Raw genomic sequence first — 18,022 nt, forward strand, 5'->3', positions numbered from 1 at the left:
TCCCTGATTAGACCTCTCTTGAGGAGTGTGTAGGTGTATAGGTATCAGGCTTGATTGACATCTTCCGCACTCTCCTCTTCAGACTCTTAAGGTGGGACAACTTGCAACAATTTCAGTCATTGATTTTGGTAACCTCATGTTAACTGAGCTGATTTCTAATCAGCCAGTATGACTGAAAACACCTGTGTGCATCTGTTGAGGGTCTTTTACCAAACTACCACTGACTTAACTTAAATAAGTTAGACAAACATACTGTATAACCTCCCAGAAGAAGTAAAACTGAAAGAAATTAGTGAGACGGCATTTTAGTACAGGTTGACAAAGATAGAAATTGCTTTTCACTCACTCACTCATTTTACTCAATGGCCTTGTTTGCTTTTCATCCCAACATCCTGAACCTGTAAGACAGTTGTGTCCTCCTGCTCTTTATCCATTTGTGTTTAGTTATCAAATCACCATAATGTGTTGTGTGGTTTATTTCAGTTGGTCTTGTACATACACAGTAGATAGTCAGTGGGTGGTGAATTGATGGAAATATCAGGAACGTACCCATCTGTCTTCTTGTACATTTCAAGGTGAGTTCCCTCTGCTGAATATTTTCTTTTAGCCATTAAGATTCTGAATGCCATGTCGCTAAGTCCTGCCGTATACATCCATGCATTAAACTGAAAAGTGAAGCCAATGCGGAAGTGACTCAAACCTGTATTCTCTCTAATGGCCAGCAGGGGGCGACTCCATTGGCTCCAAAAAGAAGTCCAATTGTATAGAAGCTTATGAGAAAATGACCCTACTTCTCACCAGATTTATTACCTCAGTAAACACTTTCCTAACGAGTTAATGGTCTCAATCCTTGGTTTCAAGTCTTCTTCAATACAGCGTGATGTTCATTTTGTAAATTATGGTCCAATTTAGAGTAAAATAGACGATAAAGCAGCATATGCTTTAGGGCGTAGCTACCTTGTGATTGACAGGTCGCAACTACGGCGACAACAATGATCTGGTAAGGTATCAATGGCGTCACCAAATTCACAGAATACAGGCGTACCTGCCGGTATTTCACAGTGTATTTTCAGTTCATGAAAGTTAATTGTAACATTTTGGTCGCCTAAAAAGTCTTGTTCAGCGTTTGGTTGTGATAAAATACCCTCCAAGGAGTCGGCTGTTCAGTTTTTCCGGTAAGTACATTTTGTTTTAATGGTTTTAGGCCTGTTTTTCGCTAGCGAAAATTAGCATTAGCATCAGCATTATCACAGTAAATGCACCGTGCCAACTAAGCTAGCATCTAACGCTAAGGTCAGCTCCATACTCTCATCCAAATCATACATCCATGGTCCAAATATGTACACTTCTGGCTCCAAAATTCAAAGATGGCGATGGTCAAATCGCTAAACTCGAGGTTTCAAAACGGCAGTCGACAAACCAATGGGTAACGTCACCGTGACTACGTCCATTTATTTATTTATTTTTACACAGTTTATGCGTAACGTTGTAAAATAACCTGCAGTTGTAGTCAAATAAAACATCCCTTAAAGTCAAATAGAGGAATAATATCCCACAAATGTTGCAGAACAATTTAGACTAAATCTTAAAAGTGCTCAGACATGTAGGTTACTGTTAACCATTGCAGCTTTGCCAGATTTACTCACTAGTATACTAAAACATTTACTTACAGCCACTCAATAATGGATGAGACGTAGCAGTTCTTAACAAATCTTAGCGTCACCTCATTGTCTGGTGTAAGAAACAACTGCATTTTGTCACATCAGTTTCATTCTGCGCTACAGTAGCTTGGTGCTAGAATGGATGTGGTAGCAGACTATGCAATATCAAAAATATTGTTTAAAAAATATCATAGAGTGTTACATTTTTTCTTTGAATATTTTGTTTTTTGTGTGTTTATAGTATATTAGATTATGTGAAGTAATCTGTTTGTCTGCTCACAAATTTACATCATGTTTTAAAAAATATATATCTGCCAGACTGGTGTCTTGCAAGCTTCTCTGCAGTTTTTTTAATGGATTTGTGTCACAGTGCATATCTCATTAGATGAACCAAACAAACGTCTTTTGATCAAAAATACAAAATTGTCATTAGGAAGTTCCACTGCCAAGCACCCCTACAAAGGCCAATCCAAGTCATCCCTCTTCTTTATCCCGAGGGGAAATTTCCTAGTTGACAGTCTGCAGTGTTTTCATGTTTTCCAAGCTCATAAAACATGCATTCTCCACCGCCATGCATGGAACACGCCCTGTTGAAGAAACGTTCCTCTACTTGTTGGTATGCATGGAATTCGCAGGACTGTGACTCCAGATTCTGAAACCAATTATTCAAATAGCTGCCACTGTAACTGGCAGGGCAAGCGTGTCGAGAACAAGGGAGAGAAGCATCTCAGAGATTCATAATAAAACGGTCCCTGCTGTATAGCGGAGTTACTTGTCTGCGCCATTTTGAGATAGAGTCTGTTGTCCTTGAGTTGGAGTTTTGCAGTCAGTCATGTGTGAGATGACTCTGAACTAAGGTGTTGATCTGGGATAAATGAAAGTCTATTCTAGCTTTCACTTCTAGTGCATGTGTCTGCGCGCCAAGAGGATCACAGTAAAGCCTTTTCTTGCTGCAGTTTTTATGTTCAAGGATATGGAACGTGATACTAAATCAACTGACTTAACATAATGTCCCATTTTGACTTAATAGTGAATTTCTGACAGTATGGATGGATAAATGGACTAACCTTTCCATCTCCCCTCCACACGCACACTCTAGAAATTTTAATCAAACAGTGCAGAATAGTGTGATCAAGAGTAGTTATAAGAAAAAACAATGAGTTACCATGAAAGTGACATGAAGTTGATTAATCATCCATCAGGCCGTTCAGTTATCTGCTCAGTCTGTAAACAACTCACAAAAGATGTACACGGATATTCCATCAGCGAGCGTGACCATCTGAGCTATGAAATATGAGAGCGTCAGAAATATAAGTTTTCATTTATCTTGTTCTGAATACCTAGCGTTTAAAATTCATGGAGCATCTTGTGGTGTATTGTCAGAATTTTGGTGAGGGATGTCCTCAGGCCACCCCATTAATCTCTATTAAACAGGGACATGTCAGCAAGCTCTGTGTGTGTATGTGTGTGTGTGTGTGTGTGTGTGTGTGCGTGTGCGTGTGGATTAGATGATGCATTTGTGAGTCTTTCCAGAATTGAATATCAGGTGTTTGAAAGTACAGTTGCTTCAAACTTGTTCGTTCTATATCAAGACGAAAGAACTTGCTATAGTAAAATTCACACATTTGCACTACCTGAAAGCTGTCTTCTGTTGCGAAATCACTCAGCGTGGTCATTGAATCTACTATCACAATATAAAATTTCATCTCTGATTGCTCAAGTACCAACATCTGCATAATTATTTCACTGTGTGCCCTTCATACCAGACAAGTATGTTCCAATTAGTGGTGATATATTGGCTTGACATCTCGTTTAGTGAGGACAGGCAGATTGCAGGGCCATGATTGAAAGCTTAATGAATGATTCATAATCTGAAATGAAATGGACATTTTCATTTGGGGTGTCTGCAACAATCATTAGCTGGACACGTATTTCTACATTTGAAAAAAACAAAACAATGTCAATTTAGAAGTGATGATTGATTGTACCTGGGAATGTCTGTAGGTACTGTTAGAGTATGAAACCATACTACGTGCTAATTAGGAAACAAAATTTCACAACCTTTCATTGACAATTATATTATAGTTTCCTTGTCTGACATTTAAAGATTTTCATTTGGTGTATGTGCTGCTCCACACTGTTTGTACCTCATACCTCATATTATTTCTAGTTCGCTACCGTCTGGGTGTTGGAGGAAAGTTTTCAGCAGAGAGGGATGTTGTCTTGTGCGAAACAAACAGATGGGACGACAACTTGACCTACTTCTTCATCTGGACCACTCGGAATAGAAAAGAAGGATGACTAGAGGAGAGGGAAAATAGAGCTGTGTGATAGAGTTCATTGTGTGGATGAACAAAGTGCATAAAATACAGGTATTTGTTTTGATTTGCAACACTTAGCTATTTTTTTTTTATTTTAAAATGTTGTCAATTTTTCACACTTTCTGCACTTTAAGTGTGGCAAACTCTACTTCTCTGTTTTCTTGATCCATTTATTCATGTGAAAAAGAATTAGGAACCAGATATATCTGGCTTCACAGGTCAAAACGTAGGTCACGTTAAATCAACCAGCAATAACAAGACCCTTCCCTTATTGTGTTCCTGATGGAGTGAAGATGTCCGATTTGGGAAAATCTTTGATATAAAGGATGTGCTTGTCAGAGATAGAGAGAGAGAGAGAGAGATAGAGAGAGAGAGAGACCTAGATATCCCAGCAATCCTCCAGAGCCATTCCCAGCTCCTTTGTGTGTTGTGTGCCTGGAGCTGCTTGGCCTTGTGATAAATGACCTGTGTTTTAAAAAGCCAAGAGGGTCAGCTCTGCTGTATCAACCATGACGGCTTTATGCTATAACCCTTGTGTTGTCTTACTCTATTACTACTACATACCCACTACGTTTAACAGCAGAGAAAACCCCTCAAATGATCTTTTTTCAACTTGAAATTTGATGACTTTTCCTAGAGTGACTCCCAACATTAGAAAAGTGAAACATTGCCTTTGTTTGTATTTCCATGAAAGCTGTACACCACCAGGGTACAAAGATTGCCTCAGGGTCCCCTGACCTGGCAGTTATAAAATCATTCACACACCACAAACACCACACATACACACACACACACTCTAGTTGAACTCAGACAAAACTAAAACTTTCTTGTGCATGTGCATCCCCCTTCACAACCCCGCACGAGACTCAAGTTCACAGACAAAATGAAAACAATTTCAGGCAAATTAAACAAAATATAAGACAAAATAAACATTTATTGAAAGCATTGTTTACTAGTGGGGAATGCAGTCAGAGGATATAAAGGTGCAGCAGATGACAGCACCCCCGGTTACTTCCTTGCTGAGGCCATGAGTGCACATTTCAGTGCCCAAGAGGTTGTAGATCTGATTTTTTTCAGATGTCAAGGAGGAACAAGAGAGCAATGATCTAGAAGAGGAGGAGGTATCTGAAGAAAAACATGGATAAGAATACAAACCAGAGTACAATGCATCATCTTCAGATGAAGAAGAAATCCTCCAAGGCATTTTTGTCAAAGAACAGCAAAATAATATGGTCCATGTCACCATATGACAGCTAGAGCCGGATGGCAGCACAAAATGTCATAATCATGACCTCAGGGCCCGCAAGACATGCAGTTGCCCATGCCCAGGACATCACCTCAACATTCTACATGTTCATCACACCAGCCATCGAAAAAATCATCCTGGAGATGACAAATTTGGAAGGTTTTCGTAAATATGGAGACAACTTGAAAAGGATGAATGAAATTGACCTGCGTGCCTACATAGGGCTGCTTATCTTAGCGGGTGTGTATAGGTCCCGAGGCAAGGCTACATCTAGTCTCTGGGATGCAGAGAGTGGAAGGCCACGATGCTACTGAAAGTCTTTCACATTTTCTCAAGAATGCTACGATTTGATAACCGTGAGTTAAGACCTGCAAGACGTGAGAGACAAACTGGCGGCCATGAGAGAGGTCTGGGAGAAGTGTGTCGGCCATACCTCTACAACCCTGGGCCTGAAGTAACAGTGGATGAGCAACTGGTTCTATTCAGAGGTAAATTTTATTTTCATATCTGTAATGTAAGTGATTTTCACATGTTTTGCTGTAATATCATTGATTTATGTGTTTTCTGTGACACTAATTACTAATAACAATCTCTTTTGTTAAAAGGTCGCTGTCCTTTCTGGCAGTTTATGTCCAGCAAGCCAGCAGAGTATGGCTTCATGATATGGGTGGACTATGATGCACAATCCAGCTTCGCTTGGAAGATGCAAATCTACACAGGGAATGCAACCCGTGGAAGTCCAGAGAAGAACCAGGGGATGCAGGTTATGCTTGATGTGACAGATGGACTGACGGGGTACAGTGTGACGTGTGACAGTTTCTTCACCTCTTATGAACTCAGCCAGCAGCTCCTGAAGAGGAGGATCACCATGGTTAGTACAGTTAAAAAGAACAAGCCTGAGCTCCCCCATGCACTCCTCGCAACAAGGAGGAAAGAGACCTTCTCATCAGTTTGCCTTCACACACCACCATCACCACCACTCTAGTTTCTTACCTCCCAAACAGGAACAAGATTGTGGTCCTCCTGAGCACACTGCACAAACTGCTGAGGTCAGTGGTCATGAGGACAGGAAGCTAGCCATCATCCTGGACTACAACCACAACAAAGGAGGCGTAGACAACCTGGACAAGGTGTTTGGAACTTCAAGCTGCAAGAGGATGACTACCCGCTGGCTCCTGGTCATCATCCATAACATCATTGATGTGTCCTCATCAACCATACCTGGATGTCTGATAAGCTGAACAAGAGGAGGGTGTTCCTGGAGCAGCTGGGAAAGACACTTGTAACCCCACATATTCAAAGAAGGGAGCGCCTCCCCATCACAGCAGCCTCTGCAGTGCTTATGAAAGCTGTTTAGGGGGCTGAATCTTGTCCTGACCCACCTGAGGCTGCAGCTGGAGCAGGCAAGAGGAGGAGATGCCAATTCTGCTCCCCAAAGGACTCTAAAACAAATACTATGTGCTGCACATGTGAGAAATACATCTGCAAAGTCCATGCACACACACACTTGCATACGGTCCAACATGTGCTAATTAGAGTTGATTGATTTTTGTTTTGTGCCTGTTATTTTATTGTATTCTTATTTATTGTTGTTTATATGCCTTCTGGGTGGGGGCAATGGTTCAAAAAATGACTAGTATTTTGTAGTTGAATTCCTCATTGTACAGTATATAAGAATATGTCACTATGTTGTCAAAAAAGACTGTTATTGTTTCCCTTCAATAAAATGAATTCAAAACTACTTTCTTCACATTTCTGCTACTTTCTTGGGCTATACAAGTTCTATATCTTGCTAGAAAATAATGTCTACACCAATGCAGTAACTTTAGCAATAATAATAATAAACCTCTACTTTAGTAAAGAAAACAATTATGACAGGTCTTTTGTAATGAAAACGAGTGGTGAGTCTTTCTGCACTGTGAAGAGGGAAAACCCAGATATTCACAGAGTTTATGATGAATGACAGGTTGTTTCTTCATGCAAATTAGATTTGTGGTTTAAAATTCAATTAAGCTGCTTTATTTTAGGGGTTTAGTGAAGGTGGGTCATTTTGAGCCTCAGGACAAGTGGAGTATACAGACTGTTAAGACTACACTAATGAAGATGGAGGAAATCGGTCGTGTTAGAGGAGAGGTGGAAATCATATAGTGATTAGTACTTGCTATGCAAACGTTATTTTATGATGCCCATTTTCTGATAGCAGGCCATACCCTACAGACTGAATCCATCTGGAAAAAATGTTTGCAGATGGGATATTTCATTAGCACTGCATATGCTGACATCATCATCTTTAGGATTATTAAAAAATACAGTTGACACCGTCATCTTTAAAACGTTGAAGACCTGCATCCTGCGTTGCACTTTTAACGTGAACATCCATACTTCAGCAAAGTTATTGCTTCTTCCTCATGGTGTGGTGGGCAGTGTGGAGTGATGCAGCCACGGTTCACACCTGCATCCACACGGTGATCGTAACAAGGCAATCCTTAGGCCCTGTGCCATGTCCATCCACCTCCTGAATTGAAAAAAAAAATCACATTACACTCCTATTTATGCTTTTGTTCAGACGCTTTTTAAGCAAACCCCCTTGACGCTGATTGTAATTGTGCATGTGGTATAATTGCGTAGGTCAAACTGTAGGCTGTGTGCCTTCATTTTTGAAATACAGTTGCAGCTGATGACTTGAAAGGCTTTCATATTTTTCCCACATGTGGAGAACAGTTACCCCCTGGCAGCATACATTGTTCTCTCCCCACACCTGTTAAACAATACCATGAATTGTGTTGCAAACTATTGCAATAATTGCCTGTTTTTTGGGGGGGTTTTTTTGGACCTCTGGCTGTGGGTGAAGGTAATCCTAGTACACAGAGACATGAATAAAAATGTGTATCCCTGCTCAGAGGAGGTGCGGGTAATGGGCTAATATACACAAGTCAACAACAGCAGGGGGTAAGTACAGCTGCTACAGAATGGGCTGCCCTCTGCAGTTCAGGACCATGGACAGTTCTTTGTCCTGGTGCTGAAATTCTGCTGAATTCAAGTGGCAGAGTATTCAACGTTTCCCAGATATTTTATGAAATTACAGTGGAAAGAGTTAAAGCCATAATCATCATAGTCACGTGTATACATTCTCCCCTACTTTCATGGCTGGATTAAGTTCCCTCTCACATGAAAGTGATCTTATTTTCCCGAGACCCCCTCAAACAAGGACTCCTGTCTGAACCTTCCATCACATAGTGGTACATTTTGTTTACATGCTTTGCTAGGTGGCACTGTTCATTAGAAATTCCTCCATCAAAGCCAATGCAAAAAGTCCCAGTCGTTTTGAGTGTGTTCATGTCTGATATAGATTCTGAATATTTAAATATTCTTTATTGATCCTAGTGGGAATTCGCTTTTCATTCTCAGGTTGAGATGCATACAGCCAGCTATTATTTCAAGGATACTTCGGCAGGTACGGCTGCCTGTGGGAACAATCTCACCATCCTCGAAGATAAATATTTATAACGCGCCTCTAAAAATAGTGTTTTTCTTTTTGATGTGACTGCTGCATGACGTGCAACATAACAAAGCTATACACATGTATACAACCCTATATATTTTAACTGGCCTGCTCCATGCATGTCTGAAACGTCGTCTGCCTCCTATAACATAAAAGCCCAGTAAATCACCCTTGGCTGTCAAGCCGCTGATGAGTCTGCCCTGCATAAAGCCTATGCAGCCTTTCAACCAAGCTGTTGTATCCCTCTCCTCCTCCCTCTCCTCCTCCTCCTCCCCTCCCTCCCTCGTTTCCTCTCCTCCTCCACATTCACTGCTCCCTCTTGCGCGCACGGTGAGCAGCAGCAGCAGCAGCAGTAACGGCTTCGGCGCTCCTCTGACGCACCATCGGAGATGAGCATCCCGGTCCCATAGGCTGTCAAGACAGACTCTCTCGACATCTCCCCCTCGGACCTCTGCGGTCAAGCTTTCAACATCAACTCTATTTGTTTTTTAGTCCGCTATCCGCATCCCTTCGTTGTGTCATAATTTGTCAGATTCAGCACTGCGTTTGGCTGGGATGCCCATGAGTTGCCATCTCTTGGCTGGGAATTTACTTCGGAGGTGAATTTGTATCCAACTGTCAACAAGAGTGATTGACTTCTGTCTACACTCGCGGTGGTCTTCATGTTTCGGGGGCATCCTTTAGGACATTCTTGTGCTTTTCAGATAAGTCGTTGAAATTAAAAGGTGAAAAGGGGGGTTTGCATTAGAGGGGCTGTTTTGACAGGAGATCGTTTGGATGACGGACACCGAGAGGCAATAGCTTTTCCTCTGCAACGCGAATCTCTGCGCCCTTGGAATATTCTTACACAGGCACTGTTATAGAGTAGAAATATTGTCTCAGTTTGCAATCATAATCCATACATCGAGTTTTGCCCACTGCAGGGGCTGCTGCGGCTTTCGTGTCTGCTCTGTTCTGAAATACGATTTCCTTGACGGGCGGGCGTCTGAACATCCCGGACGAGCCGGAATTTGCGATGCCCAAACAGTGAGGGTACGGCGGGATCTCATTTGGTCACCCTGCACGGTAGCATGGCTCCAGCCCGGAGGGACTGCAGCGGCTGGGAGATGTTCCTCCCGACGGGATGCCTGCTCCTCTCTGTTTTGCTATTTCACCCTGCTCTGGCCAAGGTGTGCAACGACCGCACCAAACATGGACAGGACAACAGCTGGTTCTCCAGGGACGGGGAAAATTTGCCCATCATGGTTCTTATGCCCATGAACGAGTCGGCCCTGATGAGCAGCATCAGCCAGGGGATCGAGCCCGCGGTCCAACTGGCCATCCAGCACATACGGGAGTCCAGGAAGTACTCGTTCTCACTCATCACCAAAATCTATGACACCGAGGTAAACATACAGACTAAATCCCTCCACTAAGCTGCTGCTGCTGCTTCTGGTTGGCGTGTTTCAAACAGTTGTATATGGCTTGTGTGTGCCTGTGTGTATGTGTGTGTGTGCGTGCGCGTTTGTGTATCTGCGCACGTGTGTGTGTGTGACGCGCGCACTGCCCCGCAGCGCTCCACACACACTGTGCGTCCAAGGGGAAACGCTGGATTCTGTTATGTTTGGTATCTGCGCAGCCTCGTTGCTGGAGAGCGTGTTTTCATTGCGCAAAAGTCAACTGCTGTCGCCTTTTTTTCGCATTAATGCCTGTTTCCCAGCTTCGTCTGTTTCGCAGCTGTCGCCTGTCGTTGACAGTGCATTTTAAATGTAACCTGACATCATGGCACTGCATCACCCCGGCACTCCAGAGGAACACTATATTGAACGTCCTAATGGTTACTGCAATTACCGGATGAAACAGAATGACAGAGTGATACAAATGTCATTCATCGCCTCAGACGAATTGATTTTAATTTCCATTCGGTCTTTTTTTTTTGTACCATCGTCACTTTATAAAATGTGTCTATGACTTAAGCTGGCTTAAAGATTTTCAGTCACGAATCATTCTATCTTTTAACTATTAAAGGCTTGTTCTCGTGGTGCCTGAAGATGGCGGTAATGGATGTACGATTTCTTCGGACTCCTTGCACTCATGAAAGGAGCTGAATCTCACGGCATTCAAGTTGCAAATTAAGATCTGTTTATCTGATAACAATAACAACAATAATATACCACTCCAGTTGAGGTCCTCTTGAAGTTTAGTCATTGTTAAATCTCTGACAATGTAGGCGTATTCTCTATAATTTGTTTACACTTGAATTATTTGAATCAGTGCTTTTACAGTGGCCTTGTAGGCTTTAGTGATTTACAAGCTTTTGATGACACAATGCAATTGAGGGAAATAAAGCTGCTGCATCATATATTTGCCATGCCAACGCATAAGGAAGGTGATGGTTTGACAGACCAGTTTAACAAAAAGACCAATGCTCTAATCTGACCTTAGATTAGTTTACTCTACTTATAATTTGCTTTAGGTTCTTTTTCTACATGTGATTCAACTGTCTCCTTAAAACTGTAAATCATCTGTGTCTTAGATTGTAGTATTTCTTTTAGTTCTCCTGTCCGGCACTCATTCAGTAAACTATATATGAACAGGTGTGTACGTTGGAAGAGCACACAAATCTCTGTTGACAGAGGTAAGCCCTCACAGGCAGCCTGCGCTCAGACCACGGGATTAATATGCTCTTATGAGAGTTATGATTTTTCTCCTTCTATTCCCCGGGAGAGAAAGATGAGCTGGAAGCAAGAGGTCAGTGGGCCAGCCTGACATCCGCTCGCTGGGAATGTCTGATAGTGATGCTTTCTAATACTGGCAATCAATGGAAACGCGTGAGAACAGTGTTTGATGACTTTGTGGTCAAAGGCTAAACTATTACGTTGTGTCACTGCCTATCCCGTGGTATTTGACATTTGTTTTGTATACAGGCCATCTGAAAATCCAAAGCTCTGATCCTGTTTTTGGAAATGTCAAAATAAAAATATCCCATGCCTCCACTAAAACCCTCGGTTTTCCCCTTCAATAGCAAATGCATGACTTTGCTCAATGCACAGATACATGCTGAAATATAGAGAGAACACTGTCTTAATCGTCCTATTATTGGAAGACTTTTATAGACATGTACTTTATACTGTACTAGGTGAATTGCCCAGAGACGTCCTGTTAGCTTTGTGTTCAATAACTAAGAAAAAAACACTCTGACAATAGCTTAGAGTGTATTTACAAGCTATTGGAAATCATGTGGCACGGCTAGGCATGGTTAAAGTCAATATGGGAGCTCCGAGAGCGCCAAATGACAATATATTACTGCATCTGAATATAGTTATTATATATTTACAGAGAATAATAAAGAAACAGAGACTCTAGCGAGAGAAACATGATTTCAATAACATCTTAAGATATGAGAAACTCCTATTGTTTGTTCATATCGTATTAAGTAGTCTGAGGTGTTGTTTCTCAACACTCATGAGCATTTATAGGTGGATAAGACCTTTGCCCGGGACAGGCTTATTGCTGTAGTGTTGACTATATTGCTATTGCAGCCACTGACATGTTTATAAGAGCAATAATGGGATGTAAGTGATGGCCGTGCTATTAACAATTTACCTTATGTGTGTTCATTATCTGTTTATTGCCATATAATCTTTCACTTACACATGAATAAAAATGCTGAACACACACACACACACACACACACACACACATGCGCGCACGCACACATGCATGCACACAGCTTCCCCACATACCACATGCTTATGTCAGAAAACAATACATGCATCAGTGCATTCGTTGCAGCTTGCAGCAGGCCAAGCGCGTGCTCATGTGGTGTTTGTACGTGTGTGTGTGTATGAGTGGGCACTGGGATTTAGCCTGGCAGATGTAAGTAATCAGTCCCTGAGCAGAGGCTCTTTATCCCTTTATCCCTTGTCGGTGAAGCCATGGGTAGACTGAGCAGGCCCAGTCCATCCCCTGGTGGTGGTGTGGAGCTGGGTGGTGGTGCTGATGATGGGGATGGTGAGGCACTAGAGGGGTGTCCCACAGTAAAAGGCCTGGGAGTTGAGGACATGTTGCTAGACTGAGAGAATTGGAGAATTGAAGCAGTTGCTGGAAGTGGAGCAGATGTCCTGATGTGGAATGCCTGGAGATGAGGATCTAGTCTGGGCTGGTGTGAAACCGGTCTGATCAGGCCGGGGCTGGACTCTTAAGACATTTCAACAACGCAGGCATTGTAGCAGGCTGAGGCAGTTGCAGATGAGAATACATCTTTGCTTTAAAAACCAGAGAATCGCAAGGTAGAAAAGAAGCAGGATGGATTATATCAACTGGGGAGGCTTAGTGCTGGAGCTGGAGTTGGTCCTCCACTGCAGCTCTAGATGTGTGAGTGTGGGTTTTAGTGTAACCGAGGACTGATACTGTAACTCTGCAGGCTTAGAGGATCAAAGCTTTGGAGAGGACAGGAAGCACTGGAAGAGGATGGAAGGGAGACTTTGGGCAGCGAGAGCATTCTAGGCTAAGCTACGCTAGTTCACCAGCTTATAGGATGTGTGACAGGCCCTTGAGAGGAGCCACTCATGGAAAGATCACTTTTTTAGCAGGATAGTTAACAATGTATTTGTATGAGTTGTAGTTTTGAATTCATGCTATGGCAAACCATATCAGACAATAGTTACAAACATAAACCTCCCACATCCAACAGGAAAAGGATGTTGTCATACCCTTTGGAATTTTACAATTAAAAAATATTTTAGAGAAATGTAATTTTGTGAAAACGTGGATTAGGATATCAGTGAAGAGTATTCATACATACTCTTGATCCCATTAAAGCATGGTAGTCCTATTTACAGTTAGTATAGTCCAGTAGAAGTTGGACTCTGGTGGGATTTCTTGTGTGGTGGCGTAGGTTTATCTTGGGACTAAGAAACTGAGCTGCATTTGTGAAACAGACCTGACATGTCAGAGATTGAGGGAAATGGGGAGAGAAGAAGAAGAAAATCTAAATCCTTTCATTAGGCCTCCAGAAAGAATTAGGAGATTGATACAACTTTTTCAAAAAAATCAAGTTTGAACTAATTAAAACTTACACGTAATTTGTTTGAATTAATTAAACCACAACCCACATAGTTTAAATGGAAAATATGTTGAAGAATTTTGCTCATTTGCGGTGCGTCAACAGCTTCAACCTTATCCACAATTCTTCCACTTATTGTGTCAAATCTAAAAGAAATCTTCCACACAGTACATCTCAGATGGTTTGGTGTCATATTTATCTGTTCAGCATGTCTCACTAGCTTCCTCCATTTGAATGACAGCACAGTTTATGGCAACCTCCTGATGGACTACATAGCCTGTTGCACTTATACACTATGAATTTTGAGTTCGGTAAGACTATTACAGATCGTCTTTTAATTATTTTCCCATGTTTGAATGGTTATTCAATTTATAAAAAAAGTGACAACCCTATCACCCATGCTTTTGTTGTCAGTTGTGAAATGGGAAAATTATATGTGATGACAAGATGTGGATAGTCGCATCTGTTGCAACAAGCAGTTTGGTATCACCTCTTGGAATCTTCTCTTCTGTCATCACTAACAAGAGCAATCTCCCACTTCTGGGAAAAAAATCTTCAATTTAATTATTGTACTCTTAAGGGCATGTACTTCCTTGTTATCATGTTTCCTGTATTCCGGCAGTCAGAAGAGTGAACACATGTATTTTTAAAAGGCAAAAATCAATACAACCGCAAAGACACAGAGTCTACAGTTGAGAGATACAGATCTTGCCCATGCACAGATACAGTATGCAGATGGGTATTTATAGTATATGACCGTCCATCCATGCTAAACTATGAGTCTCCTGAGACTATGTTAACAATGACCTGTGTTCAAGAGATTCTGCACACAGATATATAAGCTGCTTGCCCTTCTCTCCTCTGAGGACTAGATGCAACATGTCACATTTGTGCACATGTTGGCGAGCCTGAAACCACCATACAGTACACTTGTTCACAGGAGGAAGAACACCCCCCTGAGCGTATGTAAGGCACTCTGTCATTTTGTCAGAAGAAGTTAGGTTTTCAGTGAAAAGGCATTACCATAATGGAGGTCAGGGTGCTGCTAAGCATAGGTCTTAAGTCAAAAGCGAGCCGGTTCAGTGCTGTTGGTCTTTTTAGCTTTTAGGATTTTTTTTCAGGAAAGTGTCATTTGTTTATAGTGTAAGTCATTTATATATTTATTCAGAAAAAGCACCCCCAGAGTAGCTTTTAATAATATTACCGATTCACACTGTAACTCACCTTTGAGCTTTTATGTAAAACCATCTGATATGGGCCAAATGAACCAACGCCTTTGGACATCTTGTATGTCAGGGTCTCATATTGTACACCGCATATTATCTAAATATCTGGCATCCATTCAGCACTGTAGCGGTGACCCAAGGGGAGGGGGGGGGGGGGGGGTCGAAAAAGATCGCTTGTCACTGTTCCTAGGAGAGAATGAATATGCAGGGATAGTAGGGGAAAAGCAGCCTGTGACAGCCTGGGTACTCTCTAACCATACAGAAAGTGCTGAGTGTGGCTGTATCCACTGACCCGACACAGATAGTGGGGATCAATGTGCAACGGCCCTTCTCATAGAACGAACAGGATCTCAGGGGAGAATCAGAGAGAGAGGCGAGAGAGAGAAAAGAGATGTGTAGGGCTATGAGATGGAGATCCCGAAATAGGATTATATAATCTTCTGTGCAGGAAGAGGAAATGGCCAGCCTCTTAATTCTCATTGGATCATAATGTAATGCCATTTGCCTTGTTTCTCTGAGGCTACATAGTTTAATGGCCATGTGAGAAAAAAAAAAAAAAAAAAGCAATTACTGCATGCAGTGAGGTATGCGCATCAGATCAGTTAAAGGCTCCCAAGATTTTATGTTGTTATATCAGTGATATCATTTATAGGTTCATGAGAGGATTGCGTTTATATCATTTTAATGTTTCTTTCATTCTGTTTCATGCAAAATTGGAGAAACATGGGCCACCGTTTAATAAAGATATAAAGTCTGAGCACTAATTGCTGACCTTTTGTCTCAGTCAGGCCTCACAGTGGCCTGGAGGGCTCAAGCAATACAGCCTGAAACATGAACTTTCTTGATAAAAGAGGCTATTATGTGCCCCGAAGCTGGCTTCATAATAGAAATTGTGACACACATAGAGCGCACATAATATATCAGATAAATGTACAGACCAATACACACACTGTGCACTTTCATACGAACATAATACTGCACACACACACACACACACACACACACATACACACTGAGCACATACACTCCCAAATGGCTGCTTTCAGTTGGCACCCCTGCAGCACTGCCTGAGGTCAGGACAATGTGGTCAGTTGAGCAGTTAGATGTGAAGTGTTGTTCAGTTCTAATAAAAAATGGCGTCACAGTATCATCAGAGTGCTTTGTACAAAATTATTATCTTCATCATAATCCTCTCACTATGAGGAGTAATCAAAACCTCTACCATACTAAAAACAGTTTTCATTAATAACATTTTGTGTTTTTTTCTTTCCTTACACATCTCTTTCATTCTATGTTCAATTGCGTCGCCTTTCATTACTCTTTGCTCTGATTTGATCACAGATTTTAAAGTCTTTCTAATGTTCATTTTTGAATGAAATACAGAGAGGGAGACCCAGCTGACCTCCTGGCTTTGTGCCTTCTTGCTAATGTCGGACTTAAGACTAGTTGTGTCTGTCTGATGACCACCAACGCTTCTTAGTCACAACAGACCTGACCTTTTGACCATTCTTTGCTGTTCATCCCCGAGGTTTGCCCTTAGGCTTAAAAAGAGATGTAAATCAAGTTTGACTGCTCTTCTTCTCTGGCACATTACTTCACAATAACCACAGGGCAACATCTTTTGGCGCATGTTAATAACACAATGTTTTATTTGATATAATATGGGTATTCAGAGCACAAAAATTCAATGGGTCAGTTCAAGTGTGACAAAACCAAATTAGCCTCCTGGCTTTCTCCACAGAGCATTTTGCATTTGCCTGGAGTAGATTACAGCATGTTTGACAGAATCTCATTGTTTGTGCGAGAATGTCGCTAATTTGATAGAACAAGACAGAGTGTTTGGCATTATCTCTTGTCTGTGCAGTTGCCCTGCAGGCAATAATGTGCTGACCAAGTCAAGGGCTAATCACATGAGAGAGGCAGAGGGTGAATTCAATTTCAAAAGCACCTTAAACAAGTCTTGTGGGTTGCTTGCAAAGCAGTCAAGGTGGTGTGCATTTGTGCACGGGTGCCGCTGGAGGTTGGAAATAGTCTGTATGCTGGATGTGTGGGTGGAGGTACTCGGTGACTGGTGAATGTGATTCTTTGAGATGGACCCAATCACCCCTCACTGATGTTGTTACTGTAAGAATTGGGCAATATCACCGGAGCCTTCTGCTGAAATTCAACACAGCAAAATGGTGCTGTTAAGGGCCTCACTGACATTACTGCACATCTTTTTGCCTGTCGACGTGTTTTTTTTTCTGCACTGCTAACTCTGCTTCAGGAATATAATTCAGCTTGTTGTTAGGTCATTGAAGTAAACGATATACAGCAAAGTGCCTTATTGTCAGCACAGACTCATTCATGGTGTGGTCAGTGTACTGTGGTAAGGACCATCACTTAAATGCAGATATCTTAGGTGGTGCCAAGAAAAGTACAACCTCTCCTGCAAAATGAGAGAAATAGCAGTAATAAGTTTCCCGCTATACTTTGATGAGAGCCTCACTTGAAAAAAATTAATACAGTATCTAAAACTCCACATATGTTGCCCTGAATTCATTGCATCTTAATTGCAACCAGGCGCCATGCTCATGTAGTAAAAGCTTTAATGAATTCAGTTTGTGATAATCAATTAGGTTTCAAATGAATTTGTCATTGTCAAATTTTAATCTTCCTTTCTTTGCGCCATCCTATTGTGTTTTCTCAACAGATGCTATGATGAGACATCTGTTGGCATGCCCCCTCTTCATCTTTTTCTTTCTTTTCCCTACGACTCTGCTGTCATTGAGATGCACAATGACTCCAAAAAGGTGGTGAACCAGGCAGCTGGCTTCCATTAACATTAAACATACAGTTATTCTCCGATTCACATGGCTGTACTGTGGTGCTGAGGGAGAGACACTCACTGGGAAACCACCCAGGAGATAGAAAACAGGGTGGGAGGATAGATGAAGAGGTGGGGGAGGCACAGAGAGATGGAAGAACATGGGGACTTTGGGAGGACGAGACAGGGGAGGTGCAGAGTGGAGAGATTGAA

At 41.8% G+C, this 18,022-nt stretch overlaps 2 protein-coding genes across 3 annotated transcripts in view; both read left to right on the plus strand.

Moving 5' to 3' along the window:
• The first annotated feature begins 499 nt into the window (after window positions 1–499).
• gabbr2 (gamma-aminobutyric acid (GABA) B receptor, 2) overlaps window positions 500–18,022 on the plus strand; it is a 190,741-nt gene continuing 173,218 nt past the window's right edge. The window contains exon 1 of the mRNA XM_042435126.1: window positions 500–575. The gene's annotated coding sequence lies outside the window, so the exon portion shown is untranslated. The remainder of the gene's footprint in view (window positions 576–18,022) is intronic.
• On the plus strand, window positions 1,282–6,469 carry LOC121912746 (piggyBac transposable element-derived protein 4-like). 2 transcript variants are annotated; one of them, XM_042435128.1, is made up of 4 exons: window positions 1,282–4,033; window positions 5,565–5,716; window positions 5,834–6,099; window positions 6,233–6,469. In XM_042435128.1, exons 2-4 carry the CDS (start codon window positions 5,566–5,568, stop codon window positions 6,467–6,469), a joined length of 654 nt encoding a protein of 217 aa, XP_042291062.1. In that variant the 5' UTR covers window positions 1,282–4,033; window position 5,565. The 2 variants fall into 2 exon arrangements, with proteins under 2 accessions (XP_042291062.1, XP_042291061.1); XM_042435127.1 differs by lacking the exon at window positions 1,282–4,033 and having other exon boundaries at window positions 4,041–5,716.

This window comes from Thunnus maccoyii, chromosome 15, assembly GCF_910596095.1.
Source record: "Thunnus maccoyii chromosome 15, fThuMac1.1, whole genome shotgun sequence".
In the NCBI taxonomy this organism is placed as follows: Eukaryota; Metazoa; Chordata; class Actinopteri; order Scombriformes; family Scombridae; genus Thunnus; species Thunnus maccoyii.